Genomic DNA, 25,426 nt, shown 5'->3' with positions numbered 1-25,426 from the left:
TTTTCTATTTTCCAGCAATTGATAAATTTGATGCTAGGATTCAAATCGCTTTTTCTGTTGTCCTAAACTTCTGAGATAAAACTATTTTGTGGAGAAACCAGGCTAAACCTAGCAAAAATGTTCAGCGGAATTAACCTGCAATACTCTGAACTTAATAGTTAAATGTTACTGGTACTAATCCTAATGCAGAAGAACATTGCGGGGATTGAAATTTGTAAAGATGCACAAAACACTTCACAACTAGGTGAAAACATCATTTGCTAAGATCTAATATGTGCTGCAGAAATTTAGCTAAAGCACAACATACCCTGTCACCTACTCAGCTTTTGCACAGCAATTTCAGAAGCTACCTTTTTTCCCAACATTTCGCAAAATTGAACCCAAATTTCACAAGTTGCGACCCTGATGCCCCAGTTCCACAGAACCCCGCGAGAGTAGCAGCAGCCCATGGGCTCCGAGATTCTGAGAAGCCACCGCTCTCGGAATAGAAATGCAGGTCATCTCAATGGGCGCAAAACCCTAAACCCCAATCGGCGCCCGGGGAGCACGAGCTGAGAATCGCACCCCACCCCTGAGCGGAAGCATCCATAGAACCCCCTAAGCAGCAATTACCCACGATCTTCACTGCGCTACACGGAATTGGACGTGGATTGAATGCACAACAGGTAGGGGGAATTGGTAGGGAGAGGCTGGCAGAGGAGGACTTACCTGATGCGGAGGCGGTGGAGGAGATTGCAGCAAGGGGCGCACGATGGCGGAGGAGAGAGCAGCACAGCCACGTGCGGCGACTGCGGTGACGACGATTTGTTGAGTGATAGGGGAGTCGAGTTGGGGGTGTGACGGGGAAAAATGCCATGTCTCAGTAGGTTAGGTGCGTTTCTGCACGGATAGTTGGACTCGCTCGGGCCGGAGAACTCACCGCAGCAGGCTTCCAAATGGGTTGGAAGGATTACGCGTGGAAAGTTTTCGTGTGGGCTTCCACGGGAAAAAGGTCGGGAACCCGCCGGGGAAGTGGGCTATCAAACTAGCCCCTAAACTGGTTTCTACCCCGCGTTTCACTGGTTTTACTATTTTTCCTCCAAGTCTTTCTCCATGTCAGCCACTTTTTCTAGCGTTTGCTCTCTCAGTCTCTCCTTAGCTACCGCTCGGTTTAACAGACTCGAGGTCTCGAGTGAAAGCAACATGGCAGCTAGCGGACAACGATGAGCCGCACGGGCCGAGCGGACGAGCGTGCGCGTGGCAAGCGTAGATACGCCGGCGTAGTGGACAGACATGGCCGAGGCCTAGAGGACGAGCAACATCGTGGACAACGGAATCAGCGAGGAGCTCCGACGAACTGCAAACTGAGGCGACGAATCGCCGACGCATCTTGAAGGGAACAACCACCTCCGCGACAGCGGACGGGCAGACAGGCCGATTCCGCAGAAGCAGTTGGGAAAAATCAAGTAGGCTGGCAGTGGCCACATGTTCCCCAATCCAAGCTTCTCCATTCGATCCACGGAGGTGCACGCGCACAACAAGGCAGGGTACACGGGAACAGCGTCAGCAACATAAGGGGGCTGCGGCTGGAGCGGGGAGAGAGGGAAGGATGGGAGAAGAGATAGGTGGATTGTGGACGGTGGCCTCTTGCTGAGATGGCAGAGAAAGATTATCTAGTGTGTGAAGTCTACTGCCACATAAGCTAAAACAACCGTGAAAACCACTTTTGAATGCCAGTGGGGGTATGGTACAAGGTTCCTGGTATTGGAGTTCGGGGTTGTCTTTTAGACTCGGTGACTAGATCAGGGGGTAATTTGAACTTATCTTTTGATACAATTTGAATCCTCAAAATTCTTTCTTGACGGGATAAATAAAAGCATTTTGTGGCACACATGCCTTGTTGACACACAGACACACACACAAACAATACAAGGCTAGACATGCGACGTGTCTAAATTCTCATCTGAACGGCATTTGGTGGCTGCTGAATGCTGATGCGTTCCATCCTAGGGAACAAAGGCATGCCCCCAATTCAGTTCCTGCTGCGCTGTCCCCGAAAGAATCAAGAAGATATTTCTTTTAAACAAGCCAACAGGAGAGCTACTGCTATATTAAAAAAATAGAAGAATGCCCGACGGGCGAAGTACAAAAATTCCATACATACTATGCACGCACATCTCAAAGCAAAAATGGGAAAAAAGCAAAAATGGGAAAATGAAAGAGTGCTAAAAAAAACTCGATACTACAGATCCCTCACCGTGTTAATGAAGAACTCTAGGTGCTTAGCACCTGCCGCAATCCATGTAGCCGTCTGATCTTTGATCTTATTTACCTTCCAATGTATTGTCTGCTCCTTGTTTTGAAAAATCTTGATGTTCCTTTCATTCCAAATTTCCCATAGGACGAATAGGACGAGAATAATTAAGCTTCGCAGCCCTTTCTTGTTGGCCACCTGAGCGGACGCCAAAGCAGCTTTTACTTGGATAGAGCGAAAGCATAAGTAAGCGTCCACCAACTATGCAGAGACTCATGTCCATCCCAGTGGCCTGGGTCAATATAAGCGCATCATGTCCATGCACCCATCTCTGCCCATATTGTCTTTGTAAAAGAGCACTCTATGAAAAGATGAAGGCCGGTCTCTTGACTTGTGTTACATAGTGCACATTGCGGCCGATTAGGCCATCTACGTCTCTCCAGGCGATCCGCTGTCCATATTCTATCCTGTACGGCTAGCCAGCTAAAAAACTTACACTTCGGCGACGTCCATGTTTTCCAAATGATGGTGTCGAAATTAGTTGTCGTTGATCCTAAGAATTGAGCTTGGCAGGCCGATTGCGAATTATACTGCCCATCCGCCGTAAGTTTCCATACGATGGTGTCCGGCTGATCTGGGCATAGCTGTATCCGATTGAATGCAACCCATAGATGGTGGTACTCTACAAAATGTGTCACAGAGAAGCTGCGGTGTAGTAGGTTTAAGTCTAGTATCCAAACATCATCGGTCATAGCATCGTGCAGGGTCCTATTCTTCGTCCTGGAGATATTGAACAAATTCGGGGCCATGTCTCTCGACCTCTATCCCTGTGCCCAACTGCTGCGCCAGAAGGATGCTTTCTTGCCATCCCTAATTGTGATCATGGTTGCCGCGGCAAAAAGTTTGTAGTCTGCTTGTGAGCAAGGAATATCCCGTTGGTCCGAGAGCGGACCCTCGTTCATCCAGCCATGCCAAAGCCACCGTAGACGCAACGCTCGAGCGAATTTTGCTAGGTGTAGGACCCCTAAGCTGCCCTATCTCCTCGGCCTTGCCGATCGCACCCAGTTTACTTTGCATTTACCGCCCATGATGCGTTCAGTTCCCGCCCATAAGAACTGTTTTCTCTTATCATCAATGCTCTTCCTAATTTCTTTAGGCACCTTCAAGGCCGTCAATAGAAACACTGGTTGAGAAGTCAGCACGACCTGACGAGCGTGAGTCTGCCTGCCACAGTCACTGTTAAGTTTCCCAATAGCTTTGTCCACTAGAGATTGGAAGTCAACAATCCTTAGGCGTTTTGTGGACAATGGAAGGCCTAGATACTTGATAGGGAATAATGTGCGCTTGGCAAGTAGGTTATGCAGAACTTCATTGAGTTGTACTCCCTCACAGCGGATAGGGACAACCGTTGATTTGTGGAAGTTTGTTTTGAGCCCTGTTACTTCACCAGATTCGTCTAGGATATTGACCAGTGCATCCAGTTCCTCCTCCTTCGGTGCAATAAAAATCGCCGCATCGTTAGCATACATTGATATACAACATGATGGTGTCCGGCCACGTAGTTTGGTAAGGAGTTCCAACTTAGTTGCCAGCTCCAAAATCCTTTGAAGTGGATCAATCGCTATGATGAAGAGTAGTGGAGACAAAGGATCACCTTAACGTAGCCCCCTGCCCTGTGTGATAGGCTAGTTTGAGACCCCATTTAGAAGGACGCGGGCGGAGGAAGTGGAGAGAATCTCCGCAATCCAGTCACGCCAGCGTGTCGGGAAGCCTAGGCATTGTAGAAGCGAGAGGAGATAGTCCCACCTAATGGAGTCAAAGGCTTTTGCAATGTCCAGCTTGATGAAGATGGCAGGTACTCTCCCTCTGTGATACCGCCTCACTGTGTTACGCATCGTCATGAAGTTGTCATGTATACTGCGTTTCTTGATGAAAGCACTCTGGCATTTAGAGACGATGGAGTTCATGTGTGGTTGCAACCTAAGCGCAAATGCCTTAGTGATGATTTTGATGAAAGAATGGATGAGGCTTATGGGCCTGAAATCCTGGATGCAATCTGCTCCCTCTTTTTTCGGTAAAAGGATAATATTAGCCGTGTTGATTAGCTGGAGGTTGTTGCAGCGGAGGGCGTAGTACGTATTTACCGCTGCCATCATATCGTTCTTGATGTTATCACAACATGATTTTAGGAAGAGTCCCGTGAATCCATCTAACCCTGGCGCTTTATCACTCGGCATGTTTTGAATGGCATATTTGATTTCGTCTTCGTAGAAGGCCGAGTCTAGGGAAGCTAGGTTGTGCTGGTTCAGTCCCAGGAGATCCCAATTAAAATCCCGACGTTGGGGTTGAGGGCGCTGCATTGTGGCTTTGAAAAAATATGCTCTAGTAGTTGGTGGGAGCTGGGGAAAATGTACTAAAGAAAGACATTCATTTCGGGCGTCAGTACTAAAGAAAATGTGCTCTGGTAGTTGGTGGGAGCTGGGGAAGCTGGTCGCCACGGCGATAATGAGCATACGTACATGCCGTATCCAAATAAAATGGGCTTAATGCCGTCGGGCCCTCTCCCATTTTCCTCATCGTGCTTGTGTAGGGAGGGTCAATGAACGTAGGGAGTATATATGAACTCAAGCTGTTCAGCAACGGTTGGTGATTGACAATTTTCAGGAACTTGTTTGGCTGTTTCTGGAATTTGGAATCACGAACAGATTGTCTTCAGCCTTCTTTCCTTCTTCTTACGCATGGCATCAATCATCGCCGTCCACCGTCATGGTGGGCTGCTCTCCCTGACGAGTCGGAATAAAGGAACACCCGTTAGTTTCCCTGCTATGGAAAAACTAAAAATTCGAGTTCAGACCTAGCAGCATCTCCAACTTCAAATTCGGAGGCTAAAAAGAAAAACATGTTAAAATTTTCATTTCAGTGCGGATTAGATTTTTCATTCCTGTCAAGAATGCAGACAGATTGATACAGTAGGTAGTACTAGTACCAATGTACCATGGTAGTTGGTGGCTGCTGGGGAAGTTCTCTTTTATAGGACGGCTTGTGCCTGCTGAGGAAGTTGGTCTCTCTATGTGCTTCGTGCTTTTTTACTTCATGGATATGATTGCACATCACCATGCATACAGGAAACTTTGTACCAAAAGGAAACGCTTGTCAAAACCATGAGTCAAAACTCAAACCTTGGCAGTTGGCAGTCTGTAGCGTGCCACATAAATATGTTTTACGGCCGATGTTTTTGTCACCCGAATTTGGAGAAATTCGATCGTCTCCTTTGTTGGCATTATAATTTACACCAATCCTTTATTTGCATGCCACTTTCAGCGATACAAGGAGATCTATGTGTCTCTGAGGTCTCTGAGACATCAATGGCAAATAAGTGATTGTTAAATTTGCAGTGGCAAATAAGAAATTGCCGCGATTTCGATTTGGTTTGGCTCAAACCTCAGAGTCAGTTATAAGGACAAAAACTGGTTGATAGTAATAAGAAAAGAAAAAAAATCACTCGGCAAAACTGAAAAATGAGTGGTATTGATGATTTGGCCAATGGCTGCTTTTCATTTCAAGGGACGGGAAAAGCGCGAGGTACTTGATTCGACAGGCAAAAGGCAGGCATGTCTGATGGTAGCAATTCTTGCCTTGCCTAAAGTCATCCTGGTATTGCTCGAGGAACTACGCTACCTGGGACAAAAAGATGAAAAGGAGAAGACCAGAAGACGATGTGGATTTGGACTCAGGTGGACGGCGCAAGTTCTAGTGCACCCCCATCCTTGTGCAGGTTATGAGTTCTGACATGCCGCATACGTGGCGTGCTGAACCAGGTGTTGGAGTAAAGGAAGGACCGGGACGGCCTACTGTGAATAGGATCCTTTAAAAATTCTCTCTAAGAATAAGACCTATATCCCAATTGCTACTATGTCCCGATTGCCACCCTAAATAAATACATCTTGCGTCTGCTTGCTGAGATGACACAAGTCAACTAGTAACAAGCTTACTCTAGGAACGATTAGATACGCTTAAAGTAAAGCTAAACCAAAACTTCGAAAAGCTTGCACGAGAGATTCAAGCCAAAACACTACTAGATCATTGCTCGACTAAACATGCTCGAATTAATTAATCGAATTAATTAATGACTAAACAAGATTAGCAAGCAAGACTACTGAACAAGATATATTCAGTAAATGGTTTACTATCGAGAGTGACACATCAAAAGAAATTAATCGTTCTAAGCCGCTGCATGCATCTCCAGAACAAACATACAGTGCACACTGTACTACTAGCAGGCAAAACAGATCATTTCACTGAGAGCTAATTAAAGCTGAGAAAACAAGGCAGCCGAGACAAGCAAAACAACAAAGCTTAAATAATAAACTAAGGGATGTTTGGATGCCGGGTTAAACTTTAGTCGCTATTACATCGAATGTTTAAATACTAATTAGGAGTATTAAACATAGACTATTTACAAAACCCATTGCACAGACGGAGGTTAAACGGCAAGACGAATCTATTAAGCCTAATTAGTCTATGATTTGACAATGTGTTATTACAGTAACCAATTGCTAATGATGGATTAATTAGGCTTAATGGATTCATCTCGCTATTTAGCCTCCATCTGTGTAATTAGTTTTATAATTAACTCATATTTAGTCCTCCTAATTAGCCTCCGAATATTCGATGGGACACGGACTAAACTTTAGCTATAGGATCCAAACACAAACACGAGTAAACAACTCGCAATGATGGCCTTGTCATTAGTCAACGTAACGTACTATGAAAGTGACATTTCCCTCAACATAAATTCACCTGTTGTGGTCGTCGCTTACCTGCTTACCTGATAGAGAAATGCCGAGCTTGAGCAGGGGACACTGCAGCTGTTGCTACTCGTGATCACCTGGCCCGAGTAGCTGCTGGCTAGCCTAGTGGCTGATCGCTGGGCCGAGAGCCAACACCCGCCTCGGCTGCTTGCTCCGAGGTGATCGTGGGGATCATCATATATATTCTTGCACATGTTCTATCACCAAGTTTCCCAAGAATTCTTTCAAAAAACGCAGCCAAACTCGAGATCGAGAAATTCTTCAAAATAGCTTCGGAAATAGGGAAAAAGATAAATTTTAGATTCAAAACTATATATTCTTGCACATGTTCTATCACCAAGTTTCCCAAGAATCCTTTCCAAAAACGCAGCCAAACTCGAGATCGAGAAATCCTCCAAAATAGCTTCGAAAATAGGGAAAAAGATAAATTTTAGATTCAAAAAGGATGGAACAAGATGGCACGAAATTGATCTTTGTATTACTCCACCACGTTCGGTTACAAACTACTCGTGAGCACAATCAAAACTAAAATGGCAAAAATATCAAATTAATGGCAAAAAGATCAAATTAAAGATCCTTTATCTCTCCCTCTTTCACCTCCCAAAGACTCTCACCACAACATGAGAAGTCCACCACTAAAGAGCTCTAGAGATGTGTCTGCCCAACAACCCTCTCCACGTATATATATAGACATTTGGCAAATGATCAAAATGCCCTTACATGAAGTATCAACTCAAATACCCCATATAGGGGTAAAACCGTCCAACTTTTCTTTGGTACATCGAACGGACCGGCGCTTTCACGACTTCGCTTCACCTCGAAGCTAGCTTTGTGATGGTGCCACGCGTCCTCTAACTCGACGCCGTCCGGCCGCACTGGACTCACCCCTCGGTTCTGAAGCCAAACCGGTCAAACTATCTTGCACAACCTGCAGGCGTGAGTCACCCCCGATTTCGAGGCCAAACCGGTCAAACCCTCTTGCACACCCCTCAAGGTGTGACTCATCCCCGGTTTTGAGGTCAAACCCTCTTACACGCCGCACATAACGTGACTCATTGATGTCGACGCGTGTCCAGCCTCCACCAAGCCTTCGATGCCTCCAAGTCTTTCGCTTCCAGCTCCTGGGCCGCCTACTCGACTCGCCTCCTTCCCGCTTGACTCGACTGACGCCATCTCTATCCTGTTCGTTTACTCTTGCTCTTCCGGGCACTATGTGGATCGCCCATGACTCCACCCGGACTCCTCGAATCCCTCGGTCCAAGCCTACTCGTGTCCACCCTTCACAACCCTAGTGCATCGGCATTAACATTTCGTTTGACCTTCACCTCATGTCGTCGACCGCCATGTCGCATCCTACACCTGCACATCACAAGCCAAGAGACACAACACACAACATATGATTTACACAAACACCACAACGCACACAACACAGCACATCCGGTTAGTCGTTAGCATGATCATGCACATATGAAATATGGACTCAACCGGTAAAGTCTCAAATCATCTAGTCAATCACTCATTACCAATAGACTAAGGCACATCTCAACTTGGTCTTTCAATAAATAAAAATACAACTTTTTACTCTGCTGCAACTGCAAATCGAAGACTAGTTACAGTTTGGCCTGTGTAATCTAGTGTTATTTCATCCTTTGGAAGTCCTAACGCCCCTGCATGGCTCATGCTGAGAACGTTGCCACTGAATCCCCCTGATCCTTGGATAAACTCCTCCAGCCTTCATGCCCTGTTACCATCCAATAACCGCGCAGAGATAAAGGAAAGAGCCTTTCCTATCCCAGCTTAGAGTAATCTAATCAGATATTCAGAGTCAGACACACCGTCATCCCATTTACCGGTTGCCACACTGGCCTACCAGCATGAATCGAGAGATCTTTTCCATCACCAATCACGGACGCTTTGCCCAATCAACCAATCCGCAGATGGGTACTCCCATTTCCCCCCTTGCCACATGCAGAAATCTCGTTTCCGTCACGCATCACTCACCAGCTTCCTCACGGAAAAGGCAGACCGGCCGGCCACCACCGCGCTACAAAGCCGGCACATGCATGCTACTCCTCGCTAGGTGTCGTACTACTACTACTGCTGCTGCCACAGCGCTGGTGCTACAAGTCCACCACCTGTTCGTTTAGCACCCGCTTCATTCTCCCGTCCTCTCAAGTCTCACGGGCCCCGCCTGGCCTCGCGGCTCTCCCGAGGCTGTTCGGTGCCTGCGCGCCCGCCACCACCGCGGCGCCGAGCAAGCCGCCGGCCACCCAGCTAACTTACTGGTCGGAGCAAGGATGGCTGCGTCCTTGCCACCACCACCAGCGCTCGCGCTCGCGGCCCTGGCGGCGGCGGCGGCGATTCTCCTCCTGTGCGGCGCCGGCGCCGCCGAGGCCCGCGTCCTCCTCACGCTCGACGACTTCGGCGCCGTCGGCGATGGCATTGCCAACGACACCCAGGTACGCGCCTTTTCTGTTTAGCTACCCGGGCAGGGCACAAAGAAACCTCTGGGCACGATCGGATCGACCGCTCAGCTTCGGAATCTTTCCAGGCATTCCTGGACGCGTGGGCCGCGGCGTGCGACTCCAGCGAGCAGGCCGTGCTCGCCGTGCCGGTCGGCAAGGCCTACCGGATCTGGCCGGTGCAGCTCTACGGGCCCTGCAAGAGGAAGCTCAAGCTGCTGGTACGTGCGTGCGTGCCCTGTGCTTCCGGCCGTATACACTGTCCGGCTACAACGCGTGCAGTGCACTCTTTCTCTTCGTTCACGCGCGTGTTGTCATTCTATGGTTCTATCTGCTAGATTTCCGGCTCCATCGTCGCGCCGGCGAGCCCGGACGAGTGGGCGGGGCGGGACCCGATGAAGTGGCTCTACATATACGGCGTCGACGGCCTGTCCGTCAGCGGCGGCGGCACCATCGACGGCTCCGGGCAGCAGTGGTGGGCGAGCACCTGCAAGCGCAAGAAGACCCCGGTAATAAATTGATCGGCCGGTCCGGTTTAACCACCAACCACCTAACCTGTCTGGGCTCCTCTGCCCTTTCTGCCTGCACTGCACTGATGAAGTCACCTGAATTCTCTGAACCCGTGTCTTTGCTGTGCTCCTGCTCTTGCAGCCTTGCTACTCGGGGCCTCGTCCAAAGGTGAACGCTCTGCTTGCTCCCGTTACGTTCCTCAGAGTTCAGACGTGCTCGTCGCCGGCGGCGAGGGGATGATCGCGAGATCGCGCCTGATGCTTTGGTTGTTCTCTCCTTGGCGTGCAGACGGTGCACTTCGAGGAGTGCCGGGGCGTGAGCGTGCAGGGCGTGACGCTGCAGAACGGGCAGCAGTTCCACCTGACGTTCACGCGGTGCTCCGACGTGAAGGCCAGCTTCCTCCGGGTGATCGCGCCGGGGGACAGCCCCAACACCGACGGCGTCCACCTCAACTCCTCCTCCCACGTCCAGATCACGGACAACCTCATCTCCACAGGTCCGTCGCAAATCCGTCCACGCACGCACTCACTCACCCGATTAGCATGCACTGATTACTGATTATAAAGCTTCCGTTGTCACATGATGACACGCTAAGCATCGTGAACATGTGACGACGTGGATGTGTTGTGCAGCTTAGTTCAAAGAATTTTATTCCGTCAGATAAAATCAAGGCCGGCGGCTAGTTGACCGGACAGAGTTTAGTCAAAATAGTAGCGTGCACACTGATGCTGATATATACACAGCCAAGTCCAAATTGGCAGCTGCTGATAATATTCCGTTGGATCCTTGCATCACAGAAATTTCCAAATCCTTAAAGAATTATTATTCGTGGCTGCTACTAGTACTCAATTATGCAAACCGAAGAAATTGTTTTTTGGATGATTAAGCAGCATTATTGACAGATCATATCTTTCCAGGTGACGATTGCGTCTCCATGGTCGGCAATTGCTCTGACGTCCGTGTAAAAGACATCTCATGTGGGCCTGGCCATGGTATCAGGTGACGGCACTGTGCTCTAGTACTGATCCAGCCTCTTCCATGATCCGATCTCTGCTTCCCCTTCTGGGATTAACAATGCCACCCGCACGTGTGCATGCCAGCATCGGAAGCCTCGGCAAGAACCGGACCACCGACATGGTCGAGAACGTGAAGGTCGACACCTGCTTCCTCACCAACACCACCAACGGCGTACGGATCAAGAGCTGGCAGGTATGCCGTATGCCTCCACTCTGACAGGAACGATCTCCTCAGGTTCAGAACAACACCTGCGTACTTCTCGTGTGTGTTTTCAGGGCGGCATGGGCTTCGCGCGGGACCTGCGGTTCGAGAGCATCGTGATGAAGAACGTCTCCAACCCCATAATCATCGACCAGTACTACTGCGACCAGCCCACGCCATGCGCGAACCAGACGCGGGCGGTGGAGGTGCGCAAGGTGGAGTTCGCGGGCATCCGGGGCACGTCGGCGACGGCGCAGGCGATCAGCATCGCGTGCAGCGACGCCGTGCCGTGCCAGGACCTGGAGCTCAAGAACGTCAACCTGACGCTGGAGGGCGGCGGCCACGCCACCGCGTCCTGCTACCGGGCGTCCGGGAAGACCGCCGGCGCCGTGGTCCCGCCGTCCTGCCTCGCCAAGTCCTGATCTTTGCAGGTTTAAAGCTGTCGTCATACCAAAACTTGTCGATTGTACACGCCATTGGTGTCGAGAGGGAAACACAGAAAAAAAAAAGGGGAATCATTGTTTTCGTCGAACTCGCATTTACGGTGCAGATTTGGTACATGTGTGTTTATTTGGGAACGCATCAAAGTTCACCTTGTTCCCTTTTCAAAAAAAAAAGTTCACCTTGTTGATTCCTTAGAGCATCTCCAACAATATATGTAAAACTGGTGACCTAAAACTGATCAGTTTTAGGTACAGAAGAGAGAAAAATAAAGTATTTCAGAAATAAAGTATTTCAAAGTTACCCTCTCCAACGACATATCTAAAGGTTTCCCTATCCATCTAAAACCGATGACTTATAATCTTTCAAGGACTAATTTGCGAATAAAATCTTTTTTCGAGGGCCAATCTGTAACTTGACTCGTCTTCTTCTTCCTCCTCCTCATCCCGCCGCTGGCCTCTCCTCACGCCGCCGCTCGCCCCGGCGCCGATTCATCTCTCCGCCACTGTTCCTCTTCCGTCCGTCCCCACGGACGCCGCCTCCTCCTCCTCCTCTCCCCATGTATGGCTTCGCCTCCTCGTGGTCAAGGGTCGGCCGCCCCTATCGGCGATAGGGTCAAGCTCGCCCGCGCGGCGGAGCTGGCCGCACCCACGGCGAGGCTCAAGCTCAAGGCCGAGCACAAGGGTGTGCGACCGGTTCGGTCGAACAGGGCCCCCAAATTGGAGGGGCCCAGCAACTGGTTGGTTAACTATAGGCCTATGGCCCGTCAGTCGATCAGTGAATCAGTCGATGCCACTATGAGAGCCTGGCAGGCGTCAGATGGCCAGATGCCCTCTCGCAGGTGCAGGTCTGCAGGACAGGATCATAGGACGCCAAGGGGCCAGGGCCGCAGGGCGCCATCGACCAGGATGGCAGGACTTCATCCATATCCATCTGTGATCTGTCGCCTGTCTCGTGCGTGACCTGTCGAATACTCGAATAGTCGAATAGAATAATAGATCCATACGGCGTCCCCTGTCGAATAGTCGAATAGAATAATAGATCCATACGGCGTCCATCCTCCGTCGCAGAGACGCAGCCTGCAGGTGCGCGATCGGCCTGCCGGCGATTGGGCGCTGGGGCCTGCATGGCTGCACTCAGGACTCCATCCTTTTCGCTAATCGCCGGTACGCAGCGCCGCAGCGGCAGCGTCCTGCCGACCCTGCCGTTGGGAATCGGGATTCGGTATAACTGCAGAGGACTTTCTTTCCGCCGATGTATACTAATCTGATTTCTAACCTAATTAATTTGATATATTTTATTATGATATATATCATATATTTTATTTACAGTTCTATTTTTTAGGGAGGTAGGTCTCATTTTAGAGTTTGGTACAGCGCCTCGATTTTTGCTGGCTCGGCCCTGCTCGGGCACTCGACGACTTCGGCGGTGGCGGGATTAGCTGGAGACGGCGCGCGGAGCACCGGGGGCCGCGAATCGGGCCTCGGCGCGGCGAATCCCCCGCCGCCCTTTGCTCTCATCCCCTGCGCCCTCTACTCCCTCCCCTCGCCGGCCTGGACGGCCGCTTCCTCGACAGCCTCGGCGACGGCCTGGCCTCGCCATCCGAAGGCGGACGTAAGCGCGAGGGCGTCAGCAAGCGCACCAGAGCTAGCCGCAGGCGAGCCCGCCATCGACGGTGAGGCTCGAGCTCGCCCGGGTCTGGTGCGGGCGTGCGCCAGAGGGTCGCCCGGGGCCTTTTTGGCCCGCGTCCTTGCTCCTCCGTCCCAAATCCATGATTTGCTGCGTCGACGGTGCCTTGCCCGCGCCGCTGCTCGCCCAGCTCCGCCCGCGCCTGCACCGTCGCTCACTGGAGCGCACCGAGGCGGCGGATTGTGGGGGGCGGAACGTTCCAAGCCGGAGCAGTTGGTCTTAGTTTTTAGGATAGAAATCCATTTAAATAAGCTGTTGGAGAGCCCTTTCTCGACACTGACTGAGCTGAACAGAACCTTCTTTAAAAGAAAGAAAGAAAAAGCCTTTCAAAACCTGGGCCTTGTTTCAGGGTTGCCACGCTTGTTTCACCTGGGCTTTCAAAACCTGGGCCTGGATTAATCGAACTCCGAGTTGGGCTCGTACTATAGCAGCACTCCATTTGACAACTGATCGGATTCCCGCTCGAAGTGTAACCGGAATTTCTAACTGTCTCGCGGGTGATTATGTGTTGGTTTCTCACCCAGATTTCTAAGGCTAGGATCATTCCAAGATTCGTGAGCCTGTTGTGGTTGTCGGGCCATTTTTTTATTTTCTGTTGCTTTTTCGGCCCGTTTGTCGGCCCGTAGCCATACACCAAACACCGCACCGCACGCGTCGTCTTATCGATAGCTCCGATCTCCCGATCTTTCTCGGGGTACATCGTTGCGCTTGCTGCAGCCTGCGGCGGCGGCAGAGAGAGAATGGCGGGTCCGCGGGTGGCGGCGATTTTGATGAGCCTCGACGTCGCTGAAGGTAATGATTTTGACGAGCCTCGAGAGTAAAAAATCTCCTTCACATTCATTTTCTCGCGGAAGCTCTCTCCATTTTCGATTATTTTGAGATTTCATGTCACTTTGATTTCTGCAGTACATGGCTTTTGTGGATGTGTGACGTAGCAGGTCGGTTACCAATTTTGGTTTTAGTGTTAGCTCAATTTTTTTTAACCGCGGATTGCAAATTTTTGTGTGCGGTTTCCGCAGTCGGGGAGTGAATGGAGGATTGGGTTGCAGTTGCCGCGTTAGTGGTGTGTCGGGGGATTAGCTGCCCCATTTTCTTGTGCTATAAATTTGTCAGTTGTTTCTCTGGACAAAGTAGTGTGTTCGACTGTTCGTGGTTTCTTTAGATGGAGTAGTGTGTTCTTCCCGGCACGAACAACTTCTATGATTAGTCTGTCACTCTGTTGTTATAGTGTATGAAAACAAAAGAAAAGGGAAGTATATTGGACAACGACACTCCTCCCAGATTCGGCGCCGGTTGTGGTCCAGGCCCGGGTGGTGCTCAACAACAAAGCCTGGATCGTGGTGCCAAGGTGGTGGCAAGGGCGCGCCTCAAGCCCTGGCTATGGAGGTCGTCTAGTCTATCATTGATTCTAAAAAATGAATATTCGGTGTTATGTTCTTTGTCTTCGTGCAGCAATATCTGGTTCAGTTTATCAGGTTTATGATGTTCGTTTGTCTCTGAGTCTTCAGTGTCTTAGTATATTCATTTCATCAGTATGGGTTCTAAATCTTCATTTATCTCTAAATATCCAGTGTATTTAGTTAACATTGTCAGTATGCTAAGGTTTTTAAATATTCATTGACCTCTGAATATTCGGTGTTCTAAATGTATTAATTCATTTTGTCTATTTCTAGTAACCTTTCTGATTTGTTCCATTTTTTTCTGCTTTCAGTTTCTTCTTAGTTCAGTGCAATATGGTTGAGTGCTTTTTCCATTCAGTTCTTGCTCCATTCTTTGCTTTTATCCATTTTTCAGTTTTATGCCATCTTAAGGTTGTTCCACTTTCTATGCGTCATGTCTTTTTTCTTCTTCTTTTGAGAAACACAATTGAAGAACTATATAACATTCTCCAGATTTTAATTATCTCATCTTTTGATGGATTAGCTTTATTAGTATTCAATTTACTTACTGATTTAGACAGCATTAAAATGCACCGCGTATGTGTGCTGGCAGATGCAGACTCATGTGAGAGACATGGTCATTTTGTTGCCTCTGATGGATCACATCCAAGGATATTTGAGGATAAAGATGATTGATTGTTTTATATTAGCGGATAAAAAAGAACATGATAGTGATATATCAATTTCATTCATTTCATCAGTTAGGTTCTGAATGTTCGTTTTTCTCTGAATATGTACTTTTCAGTGTACTAAGTTAACACTGTCAGCTGAATATTCATTGCAACCACTATATAGCAGCTACCATTGCTGTGTGAAACCACTATACAGCAGGTTGAAGATTTCCTACAAACAAGATCAATTGTTCAGAGTCATTTAGTATTAGTCAATTTAGAGTCCTATTCATTTCTTTAGTGTAGTCTCAGATTTCATTTTTTTCAGATTTTCTAAATATTCAGTCTATGCTCTAGGCGCATGAGCACCGCTGCCCATCCTTTATGTCTCCATTTTTTCTAAATGTTTCATTATATTGTTTTTTCGATCTGTTGTAGCTGCACTACCATCGTCTTTCAGGTTAAATAATTCAGTGATTCATTATTTAGTTATATTCTTTTATTCGATAAAGTCAAGGCTGCAGCTGCAAATGGATCTTGGCTCTAAAGCATTCAGGTCTCAGATTTAGCTGCTGCATGCAGGTCTCGATTTTGTAGTAGTTCTATTTTGTTTTAGTGCAGTCTCAGAATTCATTTTTTGATGTCTAAATAGTCAGTATATGCTCTAAGCTCGGTATGAGTACAGATGCCCGTCCTTTTTCCGTCTCCATTTAACACTGACCATGCATGCGATTCTATTTTTTTTTTCAAGATCACTAACAATCTCTACTATGGTTCAGGATGCAGGGCACCTTCATCACCATCAAGTCTGATGGCGTCCAAAGTGGCCTGGTGTTCAATATTCAGCTTAGTCTCATGTACATTGTACAGTTTATTTTGTTTCATGTCCTTATTCTGTACATGAACAAAATAAACGCTGAAGCAAAATTATTCTGCGAGTATTATGCACAGATAGTTGCATTGTGATGTTATGCATTTCCAGTTTCAGTTTTGTCATCTCCATATTCAATTTTCTTTCAACACTTTTATGAACCAAGCAACAATTAATGATCATTGTTAAATTTAGAAGCAGAGATCAATGGATAGTAAATGAATACCACCCCTGCACCATTTTTTGTAAGTTCAACAATTTTAGTGTCAAATTTAGAATCAGGGAACAATGGATAGTAAATGAATACTACCTTCACCATGCAACACAATACATGAGTTTCTGAGTGATTTATGGTCTTCTTGTCACTCAGTTTCCCCCTAGTTATTTCTTTATTTTTCTGGGTGAGAAAAAGCTGCTGTATCACTCAGTTTTCAATTTGCATCTTAGCTGTGACGTGCCATCACCCCATTGGGTCAAAAGCTAATTGGAAAGTCGGCTGACGGGTTGGTGGGCCTTTTCTATCTGGGATATTACCAGGCCTCAAAATTCCAGGCCAGAGCATCCGAATAGGTCCATCATCAGCCCAATACTCATACGACCAGCTTCACCATGGCCCCCCGTCCCAGGCCCTCTCGTCGCCGTAATCGTCCCCGCAGGCTGGCTACGCTAATCTTACCTGGCTTCGGGTAGCCCGTTAGTTATATAACTTCTATTGTTGAGATCTGCGAACAATTCTTATCTCTTAAATTCTCCTTTCCCTTCAACCTTAGAGCAACTCCAAGAGTATCTAAAAAATTCTTCCCAAAATTTTTTTTTCCCCAAAAACATATCAGTCCACAGCAGATCGCTAATAAATAGCCCCCAATATTTCAAACACAGGACACGTCATGGTATTAGGCCTATCGGAAGGGACGCGCGGACGTGCGGGAATCAGGATTGGGGAGTAACGCCAACGCTAAAATATACGCGGTGGCAGGCTGTTTTTTAGCGTCGCTAAAAAATTGGGGAAGGTTTAGGTGGATTGTTAGAGTTCATTTTCTCTCTTTTTTTCTTAAAAAAAAGGTATTGGGTGTAAGATTAGCAGCCTCTTGGAGTTGCTCTTAGCCCTGCTACTGTATGTGCTGCCGCCTCCGAGTCTTCGACCACGCCGTCGTCGCCCCGACGCCCGCGCCGCCCCCGGCCCCCACCACCGTTGCCCCTGCTGCTCGCTGCCGGCCGCGCACGCCGCCGGCCCCTAGCTACTGCATGCAACGCCGGCCTCGCGGGCACCGCCGCCGGCCACGCGCGCCATCCCTAAAGCTGCCGGCCCCGGAGAAGATGGACATTTTTCTTAAAAAAATGTTGATGTAGGTTTAAAAAAATGTTGAATATGTTTTCTATGTGTTTCGAAATGTTGAACGTATATTTCATGAAATGTTGAATAAAGTATTTTGCGAATGTTGATATGATTTTAGGGGGTGTTTACTTCCACCTTGCCAAACTTTAGATGCTAAAGTTTAGCAACTTTTAGTTGCTAAACTGCCAAACACCCTTGCTAAAACTTGCTAAAGTTGAGTTGCTAAAGTTTGGCACTTTAGCAAGTTTTTAGTTGCTAAAACTTGCTAAAAGGTGGGCTGGACAACATATACCCCTCATTTATTGCTTGTCTCTCCCCTCCTGCACACCTTTAGGCCCTGTTTGGGAACCTTGTGCTAAACTTTAGCACAGTGCTAAAGTTTAGCACCTTGAAATAGAGTGCTAAAGTTTAGCACTTGGGGTTGTTTGGATACAGTGCTAAAGTTTAGCACCTTGAGTGAGAAATGACTACATTGCCCTCATTTATGACTGGCTTGGGGAAAAGTGGAGAGGAGAGAGAGGGGGCAACTAGGGAAAAAGTGGGCTTGGGGACCACTTTTAGCACCCATTAGCACCTTTTAGCACCTCTTGGGTGTGCTAAAGAAAACAAGTGTGCTAAACTTTAGCACTCACCTTTTAGCACTCCTGTTTGGAAGTTCAAGTGCTAAAAGTGTGCTAAAAGTGGGGTGCTAAAGTTTAACACCCCCTCTCCAAACACCCCCTTAATAAAGGTAGATAGGTTCTTTTACAGCTCATTAAATGCCTTTTAGCAAGAGTATCCAAACAACTTTTGCTAAAGTTTAGCAACTAAAGTTTAGCAACTAAAGTTTAGCAAGTGGAAATAAACACCCCTTAACACAAATGTTGAATCTGATATGCTAAAATAATGAATCTGATACAAAATGTTGAATATTTTAATTTGGATCTGATGGACTTTAAAGCGATGCTGCTTATCCAGCCTATGGGAGCTACGTAGGAACCCCGGCTGGCTACGCACGAACTCGGGTGGGCGCGCCAGCACACCATTCTCCTGCCCAGGAGAACATGGCCATGAGTCTGTTCGCTTCAGCTTATTCAGCTGGCTTATCAGCCACCAAACAGTATTTTCCTCTCACAACAAATCAGCCGTTTCAACTTTTCAACCGGCTTATAAGCTGAAGCGAACAGGTCCATGGCTACCGTGCGCACGAGGAAGGAGGGCGTCAAGCTAACTAGCTAATCCTGCTTCTTTGCTGGGAAAAGCGACGATCTGGCCGGCGCCGCGCGGGAGATGCTCGACGAAATGCCCTCATCATTCTAATTCTAATGATGTCGAGGACAAATCAAAGTTCGTAGCGGTCCGTGAGGCTGGGAGTGCAGCACGGCGCCATCTTTCAGTCCAACGCGGGAGGCAGACAGGCAGAGCCAACCGTCCCGGAGATGGACCGCATCAAGTGATTACACGTGCCCTGCGTAGTGCTTTGCTCTCTCCAGGTGGAAAATTATAGAGAAAATTCCCATTATACCACTAGAAACTATATCCATTCCTTATGTTCCATCTAAATTATCTTATGTGCCATCTAAATTATGCCGTCACTTCTCACGTAACTGAGTTAAATCTTCTCTCACTTCCGTTCTTTGCTTCTGCCTCCCTTGCCGCACAAATCAACCGCCGGCGGCAACATGCTCCTTCCAATCTCCCACGCAAAATGGATTGCTAAGAGCTTGGATTTAGCAACAAGAAGCTTCCCGCTCGCCGGTAGCGTCATATCCGCGCGACGCCTTGATGGTTGCCGAGGACGGTCGGAGTACGTTCATGCCCTGCCCGCGGATGGGAACGGCGGCGCCCCGGCTTGGGCCCTCCCGTGGATGGGAGCGGTGGCAGGCTACGGCGCAGACGGCGAACGACGCGTGCGGCGGCTGCGGAGGCTCAGCGGACGACGACCATGGGGGTACAGGACGGCGCTGCGGGGCTCTGAGCGGGACGCTGCCGTGATTCGTGCCAGCCAGAGCGGTCCGTGGACTACGGGAGCGCGGCGCGGGTGTTCGTGCGCGAGTAGCTGCCGGCTTTGCAGGTGACTTCCTCGGTCGATTCCGCCTTCCAGCCCTACGCTCGCGCCGCCGTCGCTCCAGGCGTAGGCCACCGCCAGTCCCATCCGCGGGAAAGGGCGACATGGGACGCCGCCGCTCCCATCCGTGGGAAGGGTCGAACTGCGGCGCCGCTTCTCCCATACGCCGGACCATCAGGTACTGGTGCTCATCCTTGGCCCTGAGCACACGCGATGGCCGGGAGTGACCTGGGGAACGAGCTGCGCGGAAGAGAATGGAGAGAAAAGAAAATTTCTTTAGCTGACTGTGGGACCCAACACAATGGAGCTAGCGGACGAAACATTGCTGATTTGATGGACGGTGCGCAAGGCTCGGTACAAAATTAACGGCGATGGCACACAAGGGACCGAAACTATAAAACCAATGGCAATGAAGGGACGTAAAAGGGATGAGCTAAATTTTCGATAGCGTAGAAGGAATTTTCTTAAAATTATACGACCACGCCCACCGTGACATTACCAGAGATGTCAGTAAGCCATCTTCTGACATGGAGGAGTTGCATCAGTGGCTTCAGTGCAGACCGATCGATACCACCCGTAAAGTAAAACCGGATCTTGTTGTGTACTAGCGCCAATCCCAGAATGTTATAGAAACCCTGCTCGATGCCTCGATGGACCGTGAACGATGGTGCACCTACCCAGGCTACCCTACCCATAATGTGGGGCTCTGGGCGATCTGGAAGACTGGCACGACCGTCCCCGCGCACGTGTTCGGTGTTCCCCGTCCGGCTCTCCGAACGCACGCCGCGCCGTGCCCTCGCACGTCCGCTCCGCTCCGCCCACGGTGCTCTGCGCGCTTCGACTTCAACTGCTCGAGTACGCTGCTCGCGGTTGTCCGGCCAGCCGCCAGCGAGTGGCGCGCGGACACTCTTCTGCTAGCGCGGCCGTTTCGTTCAGTGATGGCGCGGGCGGCGGCTGCCGTGCCGCTTCTGCTCGCGGCCGTCGTCGCGGTCCTCCTGCCGGACGCCGCCGACTCCCGCACCCTCCTCACGCTCGACGACTTCGGCGCCGTCGGCGACGGCGTCGCCAACGACACCAAGGTACGCCAACTGCTGCTGGGCGTACAAGCCCGCCTCGTTCCTGTACCACCACGCGATTGGCTGTTACCTGACAGCATCTGCCAACTGGATATGCCTTCTGCCGTTTCTTCCTCCAGGCCTTCGCCGACGCCTGGGCGGCCGCGTGCGCCGCCGGCGACAGCGTCATCCTCAACGTGCCCGCCGGCAAGGCCTTCCAGATCTGGCCGCTCACGCTCGCCGGGCCCTGCGGCAGCGAGATCAAGCTGCTCGTAAGCCACGCGGCTCGATTCATTCCCACCCGCTTCCGTTCTTTCACTCGCCGTATATGCAACTTTTGCCTTGCGTTTCCGTCAGATTTCCGGGAACATCGTCGCGCCGGAGAGCCCCAGCGACTGGGGGCCGGGGGACCGCACGCAGTGGCTCCACTTCCACCAGGTCCAGAACCTGAAGGTGACCGGCGGCGGCATCATCGACGGCAGGGGGCGGCAGTGGTGGGCGCGGTCGTCGTGCCAGGAGAAGAAGGTAACCGTAACCGATGGCGCCACCTGACGCCGGGTGTTGGACTGACGGCATGGCCAAACTAACCGTGTGCTTTGCTCGTGTTCCTGCAGAATTGCACCGCGCAGCCTGCTCCCAAGGTGAGCTCTCGCCCCGCTCGATTGGAGATTTGCTCGAACCGAATCGGTCACCGGCTAGGAGGAATCACCATCTCGCTCTGCTCTTCAATCTGCAGGCGGTTCACTTTGAGGACTGTCAAGGGATCAGCGTGCTGGGCATTACCTTGCAGAACAGCCAGCAGCACCACCTGACGTTCACCCGGTGCTCACACGTCAAGGCCAATTACCTGAGGGTGACCTCGCCGGAGAACAGCATCAACACTAATGGAATCCACCTCGTTGACTCGAGAAATGTTCACGTCATGGATAGCCTCATCTCCACAGGCAAGCGCCCTTTCTGTTAGAACTTCCTGCTGCTGCAGCGTATGCAGTTTCAGAGCAGCTGATTTTTCGGAAGACACTTTGGAAAGAATGCGGTTGACTGGAGATTCAGTACTGGAATGAACACAAGAAACTGAAAACAGTTATGATGTGTTAACCATACACGTTGCAGAAACTTGGGGATATTTTTATTTCGTTAAGCATGTCGTTTGATTTGCCCTTATTTCCCAATTTTCCCTTTTTCTTCAGGTGATGACTGTGTCTCGATAGTGGGCAGCTGCACCGATGTTCGCCTAAGAGCCATCTCATGCGGACCTGGTCATGGCATCAGGTAACTGACTATAACTGTTGCCTCTTCAGATATCCATTTCCCCACATGTTCATCAATTGCTAGTACAGCTAACACTGTCCGATCGCGATCAGTATTGGATTTTTAGGAGTAAACAACTCCGTTGATTATGTGGAGAAGATCAAAGTTGACACCTTGTTCATCTCAAACGCCCAGAATGGTGTGCGCATCCGGACCACCAAGGTAACAGCAACTGTCCATTTCTCCACCTGAATCAGAACAACCATCTGTCATGAACTCAGGTGAAAATACTGTGCACTTGCTGATCGTCCCGTGTGATTTTGTTGTTTTCAGATTGGTGGCGGTGGTTTCGCCCGCAAGGTGAAATTCGGGAGCATCATCATGAAGAACGTCACCAATCCTATCATCGTCGATCAGGGAAACTTCTCCGATCTGGCAGATTCATCTGAAGCACGGGTACATATACAAATTTGAATCCAGCATCCAGTACTGTCTGACAGTCTGGTGATAGCCTACCTCTGAACTTGCGTTGCAAAATTTACACTGCAGGCTGCAGCGACAGGCGTGCAGGTGGAGAAGATCAACTACATCGACATCAGGGGCACGTCGGCGTCGGAGCACGCGGTCACGTTCTCGTGCAGCGACGCCATGCCGTGCAGGCGCCTGTCGCTTACCAACGTGAACCTGACCCGGGTGGACGGGCGCAACGCGTCGTCTTACTGCCATAAGGCGTTCGGGAGGAGCATCGGCACCGTCATCCCGGAGTCCTGCCTCTCCAAGGAGGATTACGTCCAGCACGTCCCACGGCATTCTGAAGAAGACGAAGCAGATTCAGATTCCTGAATTTCTGGCAGTTCGTTCATGGCAGGTTCCACACGGAGTACTAGTGAAGATTTCCGTGTGAACTGAAAGAGCCGTGTTGCTTCAACTTTGGCTTTCTGTAATCCGGTACGCTTTCAGCTAAGACTACTGTATATCTTTCTGTGATTAATGAGCCAAATTACCATTTTTGTGTAAGGTTGACGAGATTCTTGTGCCAAGGCTTGAAGGCACGTTCAGAGGATATCAGGCTAGCTCCGTAGGCTTGAATGCTTCAACGGATCGATCGTTGGCATGCACAGAACGAAGCAAATGGCAGGTTGGCAACACAAGCTATGTTTAGGGGGAGCCTAAAACCAAGGTGCGACCATGGCGCGGAACCACCAGAACCAAGGAAATGAAGCCATGGCCAAGCCGTGCCCCCCTCCACTCGCCTCTCCTATATAAACCAGATCCCGTCCGGAGGCAGAACCATCAACCAGTACCTTCTCAGCCTTCGTGTTCCCTGTTTCTCACCTTCTCAGGCCGCCCTCTACACCTCCGAATAAACCACCGAGGGCGGTCATCAATAAGAGAGACGAGCACGGCACACACCATGGATCGGTTCATCCTCGCCTTCCTCCTCCTCCTCCTCGCCTCCGCGGCCGCCGTCGAGGGCCGCATGGTCCGGTCCGTCTTCGACGACGGCAAGCCCATGAACAGGTCCGGGGTCCGCCTGCTGATCGGCCCGGACGCGTGCCAGCGGACATGCGACCAGGTGCGCTTCAAGGCGATCTGCCGAGGCCTGGCGAAGCTCCCCGGGGTGTCGACGCCCCGGCAGCTGCTGCTGGCGTCGATGCGGGTGGCGGCGCAGAAGGCGAAGGAGGCCAAGGCCCGGGTGGAGGCGTACGGGGCGAGGTCGCACGAGGGCGGGCCGATGGTGTCCATCATCTCCACCTGCCGCAAGGGCTACGACGACGTGGCGCAGTCGCTGGAGGAGACGCGGGCGCTCATCGAGGCGCAGGGCACCCAGTTCGTCGGCTTCAACAGCAAGGTGTCGGACGCCCTCACGAGCGCCAGCGACTGCGACACCGCCTTCGAGGACTTTCCGGACATCCCGTCGCCCTTCGCCGCCGTGCAGAAGAACGTCTTCCGCGTCGTTGACAACGTCCTCAACATCGCCGTCGTCGTGCAGCAGGCCGAGGCGCAACTCCCCAACGCGCACGTGCCGCAGGCCCACTGAACCCCACTGATGGCCTCCCTGTAAATTAAGGCAGGGGTGGTGCTGTACTACCGATCTCTAGCACCCGAATATTTATATATGAACAAGGCTTGAGAAAAATTTGTACGCAGTAGTTGTAACTTATGAAGTTACGAACACGGAATTACAGGTTGAGCTCTCGTATCACATCTTGAGTCATCATTCCTACGATAAAACTACAAAAATTTGTCCCATGTTGAAGATTCCCAGAGTGACGGTGAGCTTGAGTTCGCCATGTTGCATGGCCTTGGCCGGCTGGAGCGATTAAATAAACTGGGTGTTGTTATCAGCAGCGACGAGCCTCTTCTCGCCCCTTTTCTTCGAGTAATTGGGATGCAAAATGAACACCTATGATCTTCGTCAGTCCGTATCAAAACTGGCTCGTGATGTGGCTGCGCATGAACATGAAAGACCAACCATCAAAATCTCTTCAAAGCCTTAGCATCAATGCCAACATAAGTGGACTACCCGAGTGGATTAAAAAGCTTCATCAACTTTCCAAGATAACCCTAAGCCGTACCTTGTTATGTTGGGTAGGCTTCGCAACTTACACTTCATCAGGCTCAGCAGGACTCATCTTATCTTATACTATTACTAATTGAAGATTTCTTTTAAAGCCTCCACATGAAAGGTCCTAGGTGGATATTATAGAAAAATAGAGAAGTTCTAAAAATTCATTGAGGGCTCAGACGTCACCAACATTCATTTTGAGCAGGGTGCAACATCCCTTGGCTTGTGTTCGTGCGTGTGTGGTGGTTGTGTGCCATTCTGAAGGTGCATCTGGGTGGGCGTGTGCTTTTTATTATGCATCGAGTGTTCTTGAGCATACGGTTGTGAATGCCTAGGAGCTGGATTTGTGTGGGTTTCATTCAATTGCACGATCTCGTACTTTGTTATCGAAATAATTGTTGTGTGCCAGTGTGATGGAACAGGCCATGAGTGTACCCGTGTGCTTTGCTTTGACTGTGTCGTCTAAAATGATGTAATGTGATACCAACGTGTTCAAATACAAGGTTTGATGTTTCATTACATCCATGACAAGATAGTTAAAGCGTATTAAGTCCAGGTCCCTTACCACCCCTGGAATTTCCATTCCAAGAATTTGACATTGAGCCAAACCCGACTCCTCATAGCACCTTGTGCAGCACTTGATTCTTACTATTATTAATGCAGGCTTCTTTTAAAATCTCTATGTTAATGTTAGATGCACTATAAAAAAGATAAAACAAGAATTTCTCACAAAAAGAGAAACATTCAGCTACTAATCCAGTAGACTCTAATCATCGTAGTTATTGGATATATTTTGTTTTTTCAAATTTACACACCTCTATCATTATGAAAATAATGTAAACTAATGCACTAATCTAAATCTAAATTATCCACCCTTGCCATT

The 25,426-nt window shown here is 49.6% G+C and overlaps 3 protein-coding genes across 3 annotated transcripts; all 3 read left to right on the top strand.

Moving 5' to 3' along the window:
• The first annotated feature begins 9,095 nt into the window (after positions 1 to 9,095).
• LOC101757928 (probable polygalacturonase At1g80170) lies at positions 9,096 to 11,872 on the top strand. The gene is made up of 8 exons (XM_012844893.2): positions 9,096 to 9,503; positions 9,596 to 9,727; positions 9,845 to 10,015; positions 10,158 to 10,184; positions 10,305 to 10,512; positions 10,934 to 11,015; positions 11,117 to 11,225; positions 11,309 to 11,872. The coding sequence occupies exons 1-8, from the start codon at positions 9,342 to 9,344 to the stop codon at positions 11,654 to 11,656; spliced, it is 1,239 nt and encodes a 412-aa protein (XP_012700347.1). The 5' UTR covers positions 9,096 to 9,341; the 3' UTR covers positions 11,657 to 11,872.
• An 8,496-nt stretch (positions 11,873 to 20,368) lies between these two features.
• LOC101758346 (probable polygalacturonase At1g80170) lies at positions 20,369 to 22,991 on the top strand. Its single transcript, XM_004961293.4, has 9 exons — positions 20,369 to 20,747; positions 20,864 to 20,995; positions 21,081 to 21,248; positions 21,338 to 21,364; positions 21,460 to 21,667; positions 21,914 to 21,995; positions 22,088 to 22,196; positions 22,308 to 22,430; positions 22,524 to 22,991. The coding sequence occupies exons 1-9, from the start codon at positions 20,607 to 20,609 to the stop codon at positions 22,815 to 22,817; spliced, it is 1,284 nt and encodes a 427-aa protein (XP_004961350.1). The 5' UTR covers positions 20,369 to 20,606; the 3' UTR covers positions 22,818 to 22,991.
• A 159-nt stretch (positions 22,992 to 23,150) lies between these two features.
• Positions 23,151 to 24,180, top strand: LOC101757532. Its single transcript, XM_004961290.3, has one exon. It carries the CDS (start codon positions 23,191 to 23,193, stop codon positions 24,013 to 24,015), a length of 825 nt encoding a protein of 274 aa, XP_004961347.1. The 5' UTR covers positions 23,151 to 23,190; the 3' UTR covers positions 24,016 to 24,180.
• Positions 24,181 to 25,426: the final 1,246 nt, after the last annotated feature.

This window comes from Setaria italica, chromosome III (assembly GCF_000263155.2).
Source record: "Setaria italica strain Yugu1 chromosome III, Setaria_italica_v2.0, whole genome shotgun sequence".
Taxonomy (NCBI): domain Eukaryota; kingdom Viridiplantae; phylum Streptophyta; class Magnoliopsida; order Poales; family Poaceae; genus Setaria; species Setaria italica.
Note: the sequence above shows the minus strand (reverse complement) of the source record. Positions and strands in the feature narration are given on the sequence as shown.

Bases quoted from the DNA above. Each gene is read 5' to 3' on its own strand.
- LOC101757532 (XM_004961290.3), top strand. From the start codon at position 23,191: ATGAAGCCATGGCCAAGCCGTGCCCCCCTCCACTCGCCTCTCCTATAT.
- LOC101757928 (XM_012844893.2), top strand. From the start codon at position 9,342: ATGGCTGCGTCCTTGCCACCACCACCAGCGCTCGCGCTCGCGGCCCTG. The intron at 9,728-9,844 runs GTACGTGCGTGC...TCTATCTGCTAG, and splicing joins AGAGGAAGCTCAAGCTGCTG to ATTTCCGGCTCCATCGTCGC. The intron at 10,513-10,933 runs GTCCGTCGCAAA...ATATCTTTCCAG, and splicing joins GGACAACCTCATCTCCACAG to GTGACGATTGCGTCTCCATG.
- LOC101758346 (XM_004961293.4), top strand. From the start codon at position 20,607: ATGGCGCGGGCGGCGGCTGCCGTGCCGCTTCTGCTCGCGGCCGTCGTC. The intron at 21,249-21,337 runs GTAACCGTAACC...GTGTTCCTGCAG, and splicing joins CGTCGTGCCAGGAGAAGAAG to AATTGCACCGCGCAGCCTGC. The intron at 21,365-21,459 runs GTGAGCTCTCGC...TTCAATCTGCAG, and splicing joins CCGCGCAGCCTGCTCCCAAG to GCGGTTCACTTTGAGGACTG.